The sequence below is a fragment of the Gigantopelta aegis genome, chromosome 3 (assembly GCF_016097555.1).
Source record: "Gigantopelta aegis isolate Gae_Host chromosome 3, Gae_host_genome, whole genome shotgun sequence".
Taxonomy (NCBI): domain Eukaryota; kingdom Metazoa; phylum Mollusca; class Gastropoda; order Neomphalida; family Peltospiridae; genus Gigantopelta; species Gigantopelta aegis.
Genome location: NC_054701.1, coordinates 56,131,230 through 56,146,457, shown reverse-complemented (window position 1 = coordinate 56,146,457; position 15,228 = coordinate 56,131,230). Strand labels below are relative to the sequence as shown.

Sequence of the window (15,228 nt, the reverse complement as noted above, 5' to 3'; positions counted from 1 at the left end):
CATTGTTACCTTCATAGGATAAAGCCAATATCCTACTTCATTAAATAGTTATTCTCTATGTAGTAACCTTGACTATGACTAAAATAACCAACATGTCTGGTTGGTGTCATATTATTATATCACACCGTTGTCAGTTCTTAATATTATACATTGTCAAGTTGTCTTTTTTATTTATTTAAAGCGACATTACAGTAACTATTAATGGAGGTGACTAATGTAATTATTTGATAACATTGGCTTCATACCATAAACTAATACATTCTAAAAACTTTTGTCTTAACACATTTTTCATTTTTACAATCAATGGTTTATGCAAATTATATATTTACAGTATAAAATTAATTATACTAAAAACAGGACTTAAAATAAAATGTCTATTTTATTCCGATATTGTGAATTTAATGATTTCTGATTTTTACTTTATCCATTGTGTGTCTTTTTTTCCATCCACACAACAGCAGCCCACCATGAAGCATTGAAAAACAATGTATTTGAAAAATCGACGAAGGAACCAGGGGAAAAAGTGCAGGTATGCATCCCACACATCTAAAAACTAAAATTTAAAGTCACTTATTATTACTTCTTTGTCATAAATCCTTTTAAAATCATTTCATTGTCCAAGAATAACAGTTTGTTGATCTACCATTTTCATTTCAATCTCAATATCACTAGAAAGAGTAATGGAAAATTGGAATTCTCTTCATTAAAACATATTTTTCAGTCTGTTTAGTATATCATGTTTTTGAAGGAAAGTTTATAGAAAACAAATCCTCCCTTCTGCTAATAAAACAGTGGCGTGGGTTGTAATTTTAGTTTTTTGGATATCCATGTTGGAAAAATGTGTTAAAAAGTCTTTGAATAGATATTACTTAAGCTTCTGGAATATTAGAGACATTCTTATAGTAAATAGTCCAAGTCTGTGACCTCAGTTTAACCTGTGGTATGTATGTGTTGCAGTACTGCAGTGCAGTGACAAAATACGATCGCCATGGATACAAGGCCAGAAACAGAGTGATGATTGTGACAGATAGAAATGTTTATATTCTAAATGAGAAGGACTTCAAGGTGAAGGACAAAGTTCCGTATCAGCTGTTGTCTGGTAAGTGTCGTGAAGTCTGAAACTCAGAACCACTAACAACAACACTGTTACAACCAGGGGCGGGATGCAGCCCAGTGGTAAAGTGCTCTCTTGATGTGCAGTCAGTCTCGGATCGATCCCTGTCGGTAGGCCCATTGGGCTATCACTCGTTCCAGCCAGTTCACCACAACTGGTATATCAAAGGCCATGGTATGTGTTATCCTTCCTGTGGGATGGTGCATATAAAAGATCCCTTACTATTGACGGATCTCAGTCAGACTGCTAGTGCTCTCTTGCACTTGCCAGCGCGGCTGTCCCCTCTCCCACCCATCTCAACCCTTTGTCCTGTCCTGGACGGAGGAGCTGGCCCATGACAGTCGTGTGCTACAACAACTTGTTCTAAATGTGCACGTAAATCCCTATGACATGACACACACAAAGAAAAAATGTAGTCTGTTTCCTCTCTAAGACTACATCCAATAGCCGATGATTAGCAAATCAATGTTCTGTAGTGGTGTCATCAAACAAGAACAGACTTTTAAAAACAAACTATCACAACCACAACCAATAACACTGTCATCACTACCAACAACAACACTATTACAGTGTCACTGTCATAACCACAGCCAATAACATTGTCATTATAACTATCAACAACAAAACTATTACAGTGTCACTGTCATAACCATAACCAATAACATTGTCATTATCACTATCAACAACAAAATTATTATAGTGTCACGGTCATAACCACAACCAATAACATTGCCATTATCACTATCAACAACACCACCATTACAATGTCACTGTCATAACCACAACTAATAACATTGTCATTATCACTATCAACAACACCATAACAATGTCACTGTCATAACCACAACCAATAACATTGTCGTTATCACTACCAATAAACACACTAGCACAACCATCATCATCATTATCTGTCAGCAGCAAAATTAGCACAACTATCACAACTATCATCATCATCATCATTACCAACCACACTTGCATAATTATCATTGATGACTATTACCATAATGAATTATGATAATTATCATCATCAATGTCATAATCAGTGGCATCATCAACTACAGTATTAACATCAGTAATACCAGCATCACCATCACATCATCATCATCACCTTGCATGCACACTTCTTTACAGTTGGTTTACGGTTTAAGATTTTGTATGCTCAAACCTGCTATGTTTACAGTATTGTTGTTCATTTACTGTTTTGCACACTGAATGATCTCACTTCACAGTTTGTTTTGTCACCTCATTGATTCCAGGAATTGTGACTAGTGCTTACACAGATGGATTGTTTGTCATTGTGGTGTCCACAGCAGAGAATGGATCCAAGGTAAATTTTACATTTAAAGCATTCTCAGATATTTTGGTGATTTACGTTTTAATTAACCTTTTCATGTCTACTCTCGAATGACGTAGGTTTCTTCTGTGATATTATATTAGGCCACTGTTTCAGTAACATTATGAACATCCATGTTAGACTCAAGTTAATCATTAGATTCATATACTTGATTTTCTTTATTAATATCATGTTAATTATTAGATTCATTTACTTGGTTTTCTTTATTAATATCGTGTTAATCATTAGATTCATTTACTTGATTTTCTTTGTTGATATGTTAATCATTAGATTCATTTACTTGATTTTCTTTATTAATATCATGTTAATCATTAGATTCATTTACTTGATTTTCTTTATTAATATCATGTTAATCATTAGATTCATTTACTTGATTTTCTTTATTAATATAATGTTAATCATTAGATTCATTTACTTGGTTTTCTTTATTAATATGTTAATCATTAGATTCATTTACTTGATTTCTTTGTTGATATCATGTTAATCATTAGATTCATTTACTTAATTTTCTTTATTAATATCATGTTAATCATTAGATTTATTTACTTTATTTTCTTTATTAATATCAAACTTCATCATCTATATCCTATCTTTTCCTGTCTGACTTTTGCCATAATATATTTAACACTGTTGCTACATCTCAATGTTTCTACCACCGGGATCTTTCATTGTTAATTCCTGACTTATAATAATAGTACAGCAATATATAATTGTATAAATATGTCACAGAACAGCTAATTACATCATAGCATATACACTAGTATTATTATGGGCTTTAGACAATAAAATGGGACAAACATAGTGGTGAGCTGTGTGCCATCATGTTATGTAAGAATTAATGTTTATATTACAGTCTGCATTGATCCCATTCTTAGACTTTGTTAGCTGAGAATATACTTAGTTTACTTAATGTTTCTACATCTTTGAAGTTTGTACAGGAAAGGTTAGGTACTGTGTATGTTGGAGCTATTGTGTTAAGTGTCAGTATTTGTTTATAATCATTTTATTTGAATAATTTCCATTCTTTTATTAATTCATTGCTAAGTCTGTTGGAAATAACACTGGCCAAGATAGTCCCAAGTTGTCCAAATTATCCCTGGTAAACACGGTATTTAAAGCTGTCGGTATTTGCATGATGTTCTGTTCCAGCATTATTATTATCAGTGTCAATTTAATGTTGAATATTTTAGCTGTTTGGATTGTTACACCGTTTTTAAGTTATTTATCGCATGCCTCTTATTGATTTCATTGTGTGGAATTTAGCAGTATATTTATATATGAAATGGGCATATGATGATTTTGGTACTTTAGAAGTAGTACCTAATTTGTATGACATGACCTATTATCTATTTAACATCAAACCTACACAAGTGGCTACCTGAGTGTATTAAGCTTTCACCTAAAGTAAAAGGCAGTCTAAGTTACACAAAATGTTTGTATGACATGACCTATTATCTATTTAACATCAAACCTACCCAAGTGGCTACCTGAGTGTATTAAGCTTTCACCTAAAGTAAAAGGCAGTCTAAGTTACACAAAATGTTTGTCTGTAGCTTCATGTAATATTTATAGATTTGTATTAAGTAGACTATGTCTTATGACATTCCTTTTTAAAATTCTCTTATGCTATATACTCAATTCTAAAATGGAAAAAATAAACATCACCTAAGGTGGGGCATGAACCCAGTACCTCTCAGCCTTGAATCTGATGTCAGACTCACTATGCCATTGAGGCTAGAAGCTGTTTAAAACAGGCTTGACTGTGTGTAATAAAATAACAGTAAATATTCGCTCATACATGTGACATTGCTACTTATTTGTACATATTATTATACAGTGCACGCCATTAAAACAAAAGGATTACTTCTGAATCACATTGAGTTTATCGTCTTTTATTGAATTATCATTATAATTTTATTTTTATTTTTCTCCTTTGTTTATCTAGCATGACTGCATGTCTGTGGTAATAAGTTTTTAAAATCATTTATTGAAAATTACTGTAAAAGGACCAAATTGAAGTTACAGAAGCTGAACAAACAAGATAAATAATTTTAAGTATTTATAAATATATTTCACTCACAAATTAATACAATGTATATTGCTTTATATTCTGCTACAGGTATGTTTTAAATAAGTACACATGTTATGTATATGTTAAAGGCAACGTCTAAAATAAGTCAATTTGTAAAATGACTAAAATTTTCAGGCAGTTTATAAAGTGACTGATTCACTCAGGCAGTTTATATACTGCCTGAAATTTTCAGTCAATTTACGAATTGACTGAAAATTCATCCCATTTATTTCACAGATTAACAAAAAATTATTTTAATCAAAGAAAATAAATTGTTTATTTCTGTTATCCTTTATTGCCATAATAGTAGTAAAACAGCAAATAAATTAAAACAAGCCAGGATATTGACTTAGGCAGTTTTAGTATTAATGAACTGACTGAAAATTTTAGTCATTTTACAACTGACTGATTTTAGACATTGACAGTAACATATATATTATTTTGACTTACAAATTGATATATTGTACTATAGGTATGGTTAAATAAAAAATTATTAATATATGTGACAGTATAACTGATTAAGTTTCGAAATGTTGTTACTATCACCATAAATATAAAATCATTGATATCAGTTGATAACAGTATAGTTGATATTTAAAATTACAATCCCAGGTGCATTGCCGAAATATAAGTACACGTTTTCTCCAACCGTAATTCAAATTATTTAATAATATTCCATAATGTTTAACCTGTGTACAACAATTTGTGGATGGAGAGTTTGGGAGTTTATATTTATTAATGATGATTGGTTACATTCACTTAACATGAATGTGCATGTTACATGCTATGTTGTTTTAATGACAAAGAACAATGTTTTTATTTTCTGTTTTATATTTATATTTATAGGGTGACTTGATTCTTCAGAGTGACTATGTAATAGAAGCTGTCACTAAGATTGCTATGTCTGGAAAGAAGGTTGACGTGGTGAAGATAGCATCAGATGGAAGGTATGAACTAACATTAAGAATATACATAGGTATATAGGCTTCCATTTTTGTAGGGGGCCAGGCTGGATTTTACCCGAATTAAATGAAAATGCCTGAATCTGCACAACATTTATTCATATTAGCATGACTACCAAACAGCTATATAGTGTTCCAAACGAATCACTACACATTTTTACATGGTTTACAACTAACTTTGAGGGTAGAATGATGGAAATACATGGTAAAAAGGTCTCAGGTTAGCACATTTTGCCCGAATATCTGTGTAATTTTTGCCCAAATTTGAGATTTTTCTCCAGTACTAGGGGGGGGACAGTTTACGCTTATGAAAATATATTTAATGATAATTATTTTGAATGACCACAGCAGTTTAACAAAAGTTTAATTCTGTCTCTCAATTTTTAGATATGTTTGTGTCCAGTATATGTGATAAAAGAGTGTGCTGGGGAAAACACATTTACCAGGTATTCTCAATCTCTGTTATTTCAGCATAATGCATGACATGGCAAGCGGCAAGCAAGGCTGTATAGAGTTTGTGAAGGGTTCTACGTACAGCGTTAAAAAGGGCAAAAATGGAAACCTTTCTGTGGTAAGCTAAATTAACTGTTGTTCATTACTTTATGTGTATAGCTTTTCTTTCTTCTGAATCTTTATGTATTCATGGAATGTTTGCAGTGTATCAGTAAGAACTAAATGGATACAAGATGAATTGTTTATAGACAGCAAACTTGTTGTCACAATGTGACTTAATGTTAAGGAGTGTTCAGCTCAATTTAACACTCATTTCTACCAGATTTTACAATTTAAAAAATAATTTCTACTAGTAAATTTAATCATTTGTTTATTATTTTTTTATGGGCATATAGTTGAATATATATATATATGTTTATATTTCAGAGCAAAATTTAATAAATAATTTTGTTGAGAAGCTGCTGTTATGCAACTTCATCAATGCACATTTAATTAAAATTCAACAGTAGTTTTATTTGTAACATAATGTTTTGGGGGGTTTTCATATTCATTCAGTATACCTAACTGCCTCAGAAATATATATATTTTAAATTAGTCATATCATTGTTTTCCCATATTAGATTTCTGTGTGTATAATAACATTTTATTTTCATTTTTAAGTTCTTTGAATGTTATTTTATTGCAGATTGCACCTCCTCTAGGATGAAACATTGGGTTCATAGCAACATTTATTCCACGAAGAGACTGATATTTCATGTGTCACTGACCTGGTGCTGGCACCACAATATAATGTATTACTAGTAACTGTTTCCCAGCAGAATGGACTACGTGACAGTGTAATCTTATCAACAGTTTCTGGTCATACAGTTGTTGGAGAGTGTCCTACCTACACATTTTCCATATGCACCGTTAGCATGGATGATAATTTCAGTGGAAATAATCTTACAGAAAATTCAAAAGTGCTACAAACTTTAGTACACAAATAATAATGTTTAAACCAAGGACAGAATCTGGATGCAAACTTAAAAATCAGTTTGTATAAATGGGTGTATTTAATTTAGATGTCTAAATATTTAATGCTAAGCCAAGTTCCTGCTTTAGTATATAAATTGTGTATGTAGTTTAGATAGCAGCTTCAATTATTTACTGAATGCTAAATCTGGTGTTATTCCTTGATGCCAAATGGTATCGGTTTGTGCCACTGAAGTTGCCAGACATTATAAATGTGATATTGCTGAGCAGTAACAATTATCTGTGTTCTTTCTTTTATAAATGATAATACTTCTTAAACCTTTTCAAATGTCTGTTATCTCTACATGACTACTCATGAAATGCCTTTTTGGACAAGTGTGATAATAAACTGTAATTATTTTATTTTACAATTAAGTGCCATTAGCTTACTGATCGAACTACTACAAATCTAATATTTTATATTCGTTTCTAATTTAATTTTATGCAGGTGTACATTGTCTATAGCAAATACATTTTTTTTTATTACACCATAAGTGTATTAATTGTCACAACCCCACAACATTGTCACCATTATTGCTACCATCATTGCATGGGTTTGGTGCAAACATATTGGTCAAACAACTACTGTATGCTTGCATATTAGATTCAGGTCATTCTGTGCTCAAGCTTGGATTTGGTATCTTCTTGAGTGGATTTGAAGTCACATGACTGGAAGTAATTACCATGGAAGATTGTAATATTTTGATTGGCTGTTAAAGTAGTTAGAGGTCTAGGTCAGTTTAAATATTTATTCGAAAATAAACTAAATATATTCAGTTTGATGTTTTAATGGATATGTTTTAGTGTAATTATGATATACAGATCTATAATATCTTGTCATTGGATTTGGTATCATCTTGAATGGATTTGAAGTCACATGACTGGAAGTAACTACCATGGAATTTGAAAATAGATGAAACGATTTCTTTTGTTTTCTAAGCATTGCAGTTATGAATGTCAGTTTTTTAAGTCGCATGATATTATTTGGACCAATCGAAATATTTATAACAAAAGCATATTTACTGATTGGAATGATTTCATTATGATTCTTTTTGAGGAACTCCCATGGTTTGCTACCAGTTAGTATAATTATAATACCAATGTCTTTCTTGCAGACAGATGTAGATATTGGTTGAAGGTTTTCTTACCAGTTATTCTCTCTTTGTTACCTATGCAGTTTGTCATGGTTTTGTACTGAGGTTTATTGTCAAATTGTATTGTTTTCTTTTGACCCAGCTTAATATATGCATAGATGATAACATATACAATTTTTATATTGTACAGACTACATTCAGATACGTACTGTGCTAAGAATAGTGGATTAAATTGTTTGTTTTTTTAATTGTTGGCAACTTGGTATTGCAATGAGCTATAATATAACGATTTAGTGGTGCTGTATATATCAATGCTATTGGAATACTTAATCATTGTGATTAATGCCAGGCCTTAATTTGTATCATTATTTCTGTTTTATGGCTGCACTACAAATCCAAAACCAGAGGGTCATTTTGTTTAAAAGCCACTTGGGTGACATTAGGGGGCATGCTTGGTGTATTCATGCCTCCACATTGTCCAAGAAAATCTATTTTAATTTGACTGAATGACAGAAGTAATGATAAGAAATCTATAAGATTAAAACCTTATATACCAGCATTGTTAGCATTGAATTGATTCAAAATCTAAACTGGTTTCTAAAAAAACAATTAGTAGTATTGTATATATCAATGCTACTGGAATACTTGATCTGTATCATCATTTCTGTTTTTGGCTGCACTATTTGAACTAAATGCCATGTGTCTGACTGAAGATGGCCACCTTTAGTTCCAGTTATCCATGAATTCCAATTTACATAACTATTGAAGTGTAGTTAGCATTCAGAACTTAGTTCAGGGCCCAATTTCACAAAACATCGTAAGCCTAGTTTTGTAAACATAAATCTATGATTAAGCCACAATTCTTATACTATTATAGTTCAACAAATATAGCTAGAAGAACACATATTTCATTTTCTTTTGTCTTTAAAATACTCCAGCTTCCTTAATGATGTAATTTTCTGCGTGAAATTGATGCCAAACACATGTAAACGCACGTCTGGTATAACTGCCAGTAGCAGATGTAAACTTACGATGTTTAGTGAAATGAGCCCCAGGATCATTTCTGAACATAAGTACATATTCCTGATGGGTTCAGAATATTGCCTCAAATGATTTTGTGCATGTTATTTAGTTTCAGAACAATCTAACTGCATTTAGTGTGTTAATGTGTATCAGATGTATGTATTAACCTGTTTATGTAATTTAGTAATCGGTGATTTATTGGTATCTAGTCAATGATATTAACAAGATCATAACTATTATATATTCAGAGCACAAAATGTCAAGACAAGGACTGGGTGTCTCTTGTTTCTTTGTATACCGCTGGACATTAATTAAACACCACCTAGTTGTGACTGTGTGGCTTATACTTCACAATTAATTGGGAACATTACGGGAATACAAAACACTGAAATTAACGTTCTCTGTATAACAGAGGTTATTGAAAAAGATTGATAGTAGGTGACATTGTTGTTACATCAAAATAATGTATTCTAGAGAAAAAGACAGGCACTGTAAATATGCATGAATTAACTAACCATGCATGGAGCTGGATCACATTGATCTGCTTCTCACAAGTAACTTATTTATGCCATCTCTGTAAATGGGTAAAAACTTTTGATATCAAGTTTAAACTCTTGTTGGTACGGACAATTTCCTCCACAAGCCTTTTGGCTGCTATACAATGCAGGTGGTGTTTAATTAACTTCCAGGTGATGTTTTTATTAGTAGTACATTGACATGTATAATGATGCAAAATCAATTTGTTAATGCATTTCTTCAAAATTATGTGTATGATTGCTTTTTAACTTACACAAAAGTGCTACAATGATTTGGTTCTCCCCTTAAAATGTTTGTATGTTTACATTATTATATATTGCAAAATGTTACATCACCTTCATACTGTGATCATATTTGTTTTATATACAGTAATATATATATATATATATACACACTGTACTGCATATGATAGACTTGTATTCATTATATTCAACATATTACATACATATGTGGTTTAGTATTCATGATATGCATATCTTGACTGTAGTTTACATTTATTGTCAGGTATATTTCATACTGGTACATGTGCTTACAGTGGACAAAGATTTGCAGCATTTATCTACATGTATATAAAAAACAATATATATTTATCAACATGAATTTAGAAAATGTTTTGTTTTACAAATTTAACTATTACATGTATCTATACTTTTTTTCATGATACATGTATCATGATACTTAAGGAAAATGTGCAGGGGTTAAAATTGGCTAAAATTCCTGCCAGATATTCAGTCTGGCAAGCTACAATTTCTACCAGCCCGAATCAAAACCTGCTGAACCAAGCATGACTGACTTAACTAATGTGTGAATATAAATGTTGAATAATTGCTGGTTCAAGTGAACGGCGGACAAAAAGAATCTACCAACCCATGGACATGGTGATGTTGACCATCAAAAACCAGTGGGGTGGCCATATTTCAACCCCTGATGCAATTTGTTAACTAACAATTTTACTTAAAGCCTTACAAAGGCCACTCATTTGTATTCATATTATTTTATATTGCATATATTGGTTGATTTATACATTGTACCATAAATAATACCATTATCAGGCAACACATTTACTTAAACGACTTTAATCTGAAAATTGCCTACAATATAGTTGTTGTAATATGGCACTTTATTTGGAAATTAACTGGTGCTATAGGTAAAGTGGCTTCAGATGAATTTCATTATCAGGAAAGGTGTATTACACAAACATGGTTATTACTTTTGTGTGTGTTAGTATGCATACAAGTGCCTGTGAAAGACTTGAATTTGAATATACACATGTATCCACACTTGCATGCACACACACTATGTAGTTTATATATAAGTGTTTGATTAATATATTATTATTTTAATTGTTAGCAAGTGGTGAGTAGAAAGTTGGCAAAACTAAAATACCGATTACAGAAGTGAAAAATCTGTTTTATAATTTAACCAATCGTCTTTCATGGCTGTATGATACACATTTATGTACGTGGAGTTTTCAAAATGCTGATTTGTATCAGCTGCAACTTTGTGTCTGTCTGTATACAGTGTAGTCTCATTATCTTGTATCAGCTTACAAATATTCGTATTCTCAAATTTCAGTTTAAATATATATGCAGATTATCTATTTTACATGTTTGTTCTTTTTCTTAAATGATTTTCATTTCATCCAGTGAAGCCGGGGGGGGGGGGGGGGGGGGGGAGGGTGTGTGTGTGTATAGAGAAACTGTCTTCGTGTTAAAGTCGGAGACCGTAGTTTCAATCCATGAAAATGAACACTTAAGTTTGGTTAATTTACAATCCTGTAGCACATTTGGAATATAAGGAAACCGTCTATGATCTTGAAACCGGGAAATGCCCTTTAAAATACACTGGAGCACATCACATCACCATAACCGTTATTTCTCAGAGGTACATGCATGTACATTTTTTAAATATGATACAGGCATTCCGTGGTATTAGAAACAAGATGATGATCAGAAAGACTTCAGATGTAGGAAACCTAAACTATTAAGTAATGTCTGATTTCAATAGTCCAAATATTACAAACTAGGGTCAGTCACTTTTAAGTTTTTCAATATAGGAGTTGTGAAACGTTTGGTGATTTAGGACAGGTGGCCGTTTACCGTAATGCAAATTGTCTCAAACATGGGATTGGGGTTGGGTGGTAACCCCTCTCCCCCCATGCACACACAACTAGGGAATGTTAAAGACAAATCATTTGGAGCAGATCCATTTTGATACATTGTCTTTAGAACTGCCCATTGCTAGAGGTGGATTTATTATTTCTTAGTAAGAATATACTAGCTAATAACTTGATAAGCTAATATGATGTAGAATGACAGAAGATGATCAGAATCCAGCTCTGCCTCACCCCACTCCAATCCAATGAGATGCCATCTCAAAGACCTATGAATATAAGTAGGTTTGACCATATTTGTAAAAGTCATTGGATCTATTTTAAATGTGCAAATTGCTACAGATTTGCATCTACCCATCACAGCCTTTGATAATAGTACTCAATGTAGAATACAATCATTAGGCAAGTTACATCCCACTTAATGATATCAAACAGAGAAAACTGTTCTTTTTGTTTAGTACAGAAACCATGTTATTTGAAATGAAAATAATGACAACAGAATGAATGAATGAATGAATGTTTAAGGACACCCCAGCATGAAAAATACATCAGCTATTGGGTAAACTATGGTAATTCAAAACATGAAGTGATGATCAACACCAAAATAAAAATTCAAGAGTCAAATAAAACAGTGTAAAGAACTGTGCAAAAATACAAATACCACAGATAGATAAAATGAAAATTTAGAATAAAAGTATCTCGAAGAAATTGCAACAAAAGTTCTGAATCAAAATGATTCCATCACATTGCATTGTCCAAATATATCTTTTCTAGTTTCTTTGAAATAAGTACTCCACCAAAATGTGGCGTACCTTCGGAGTACACTAACAGTGGTCACACTGAGTTGGAGGATCCTTCTTCAAGATAAATGAATAGGTTAAGTAGGTATGACTGATGCGAGCACGACACAAGACTATTTCATCCTTCCTGCACTGCCTATAGGAGGACTGCCACTCTCCCAAGACTGGCTTGATAGCATGAAGCTTGTTCGCAACCGCACTGTCCCAATCATGTTGCCAAGTCGAAAAGATAAATTTGGTGATACTATGTTTAAAATCAGTATAAGGTACACCAACCCTGGCATGAGGCAAATCCAAAGCAGACTTGGCAGCTGAATCTGCCTTTTCATTACTCCTGATGCCAACATGGCTGGGCACCCATCAAAATACAATATTTTTATTGGCAATGGATAAAAAGACACTTTCATATTACCATCTGAATTAAGGGATGGTCCAGCTTTGTACTGTGTAAAGCTTGAAACACAAAAGTGAGTCGGTAAAAATAATAAATTTGGATGCAATAGAATCCTTTATTTCTTCCAAGGCTTTAATGACTGCCCAAACTTCAGCACTAAAAATCGATGCCGAGTCAGGCAGTCTCATGGAAAGTATTGTGTCTGATGGAAAAACTAGTATAAGCCACAGAATTCCCATCCCATGATCCATCTGTATACACAGGAATGTAATCACGGTACTTGTCCTGAATTTCCATGAAAAATTGCTTGTACACAACAGCATCTGTACGATCTTTCTTCAGATGCACAAGATCAAAATCAATTTTAGGGGATGTAATACACCAAGGTGGTAAAACAAAATATGAAGGTGATTCCCTACTCCCTTTATTATTAATATGGGAGATTTTAATGGTCACCACACTTTGTGGGGATGTGAGGATGTAAATATTAGAGGTAAACAAACAATTGGAAGACTTAATTCTCAAAAATTATTTGCTTTTATTTAATGATAAAAGTCATACATATTTTCATTCTGCAAATGGTTCTTTCACTTCTATAGACTTAACCCTTTGTAGTCCTTAATTTTTTCTTGATTTCTCCTGGAAATTTGGTTCAGACCCTTGTGGTAGTGACCACTTTCCCATTATTTTGGAGAATGATGGACCTCCATTGCTTGAAAGGGTTCAAAGGTGGAAGTTGGCAAAGGCAAACTGGGGTCAATTTCAGCATCTGTGCAGCACTCGTCTGCAACAATTTGCCATTACTGATGCTGATGATCCCATGTCTTTGTTCACTTCCATCTTGAAGGATATTGCAGATGAAACTATTCCTAAGACTTCGGCAGTGCCAAAGCATTTCAATAAACCATGGTTTACTGATACTTGCAATGATGCACTCAAAGAGTAAAACAGGTTCCTTGAGAGGTTCAAACATGAACCTACTGGGGATAACCTGGATGCTTATCGTATTGCTAAGGCTAAGGCTCGCAGAGAGATCAGACAGAGTAAGAAATCATCTTGGAGACATTTTATCTCCAAGTTGATTTAACAAACATCGGTGAAATCGGTCTGGAATAGGATCTGAAAAATCAAAGGTAAGGAATCCAGTAATACAGTTCATCATTTGTCTGTCAGTGATATGGATGTGACGTCTCATCATGACATTGCCAATGCATTAGCAGACAACTTTTCTCATAATTCATCTTCTGCTTTCAGTACAGATGCATTTACATCTGTCAGAACTAAAGCTGAAAAGCAGTCCATTAATTTTTCATCTGAAAATGCTGAAGTATACAACAGGCATTTCTCTATGGAGGAATTGCAGGATGCTCTTTGTAGAGCCCATGATACTTCAGTAGGACCAAATGAAATTTATTATCAGTATTAAAGCATTTACCTGAATCATCTTTGATGGTTCTTTTGAATATTTTTAATAACATCTGGATTTCTGGAGACTTTCCTTCTGATTGGAGGAAAGCAATTATCATTCCTATTCCTAAGCCTGGTAAGGATTCAACTAATCCTACTAGTTATCGCCCTATCACTTTGACAAGTTGCATTTGTAAAATCATGGAACGAAGGATCAATCGTAGACTTGTCTGGTATCTTGAATCCCATAAATCGCTTACTAGATGTAGCACGGTTGATCATCTTGTTCGATTTGAAACATTTTGTAGGGAAGCTTTCATCTATAATCAGCACTTGGTTTCAGTGATTTTTTTATTTGGAGAAAGCTTACGATACCACGTGGAAGTCTGGGATTTTAAACGACCTCCATGGCATGGGCCTTAGAGGTCGACTTCCAGTTTTTATATCTGTTTTTAAGAGATAGATCTTTTAAAGTCCGGGTGGGGTCGACTTTGTCTGACATTCACCCACAGGAGATGGGTGTACCTCAAGGTAGTATCCTGTCTGTAACTTTGTTTTCTGTGAAAATTAACAGCATCACCCAGTGTTTAATACCTGGTGCGGATTGCTGGTTATATATCGATGATTTTCAGATTTGCTATAAATCGTCCAATATGAATATCATTGAACGTAAGTTGCAGCTTTGTTTGAATAAATTTCATTAATGGGCAACTGACAATGGCTTTAGATTCTCAAAAGTCAAAAACAGTTTGTATGCATATCTGCCAGAAAAGAGGTCTCCACTTAGATCCAGTTGTTTCTAGACAAAAATCCAATTCCAGTTGTGGAGGAGACCAAATTTATGGGGGTTATATTTGACAGGAAGTTATCTTTTGTGCCCCATCTTAAATGTTAA

The 15,228-nt window shown here is 33.0% G+C and overlaps 1 protein-coding gene across 5 annotated transcripts in view; it reads left to right on the top strand.

Moving 5' to 3' along the window:
• Positions 1 to 11,219, top strand: part of LOC121368287 (unconventional myosin-Ic-like) — a 133,273-nt gene extending 122,054 nt beyond the window's left edge. For all 5 annotated transcript variants that reach the window (XM_041492950.1, XM_041492952.1, XM_041492949.1 and 2 more), the window contains exons 26-31: positions 459 to 529; positions 958 to 1,099; positions 2,371 to 2,441; positions 5,386 to 5,486; positions 5,973 to 6,072; positions 6,640 to 11,219. In XM_041492950.1, the coding sequence (XP_041348884.1) occupies positions 459 to 529; positions 958 to 1,099; positions 2,371 to 2,441; positions 5,386 to 5,486; positions 5,973 to 6,072; positions 6,640 to 6,660 (506 nt within the window). In that variant the 3' untranslated portion in view covers positions 6,661 to 11,219. The remainder of the gene's footprint in view (positions 1 to 458; positions 530 to 957; positions 1,100 to 2,370; positions 2,442 to 5,385; positions 5,487 to 5,972; positions 6,073 to 6,639) is intronic.
• Positions 11,220 to 15,228: the final 4,009 nt, after the last annotated feature.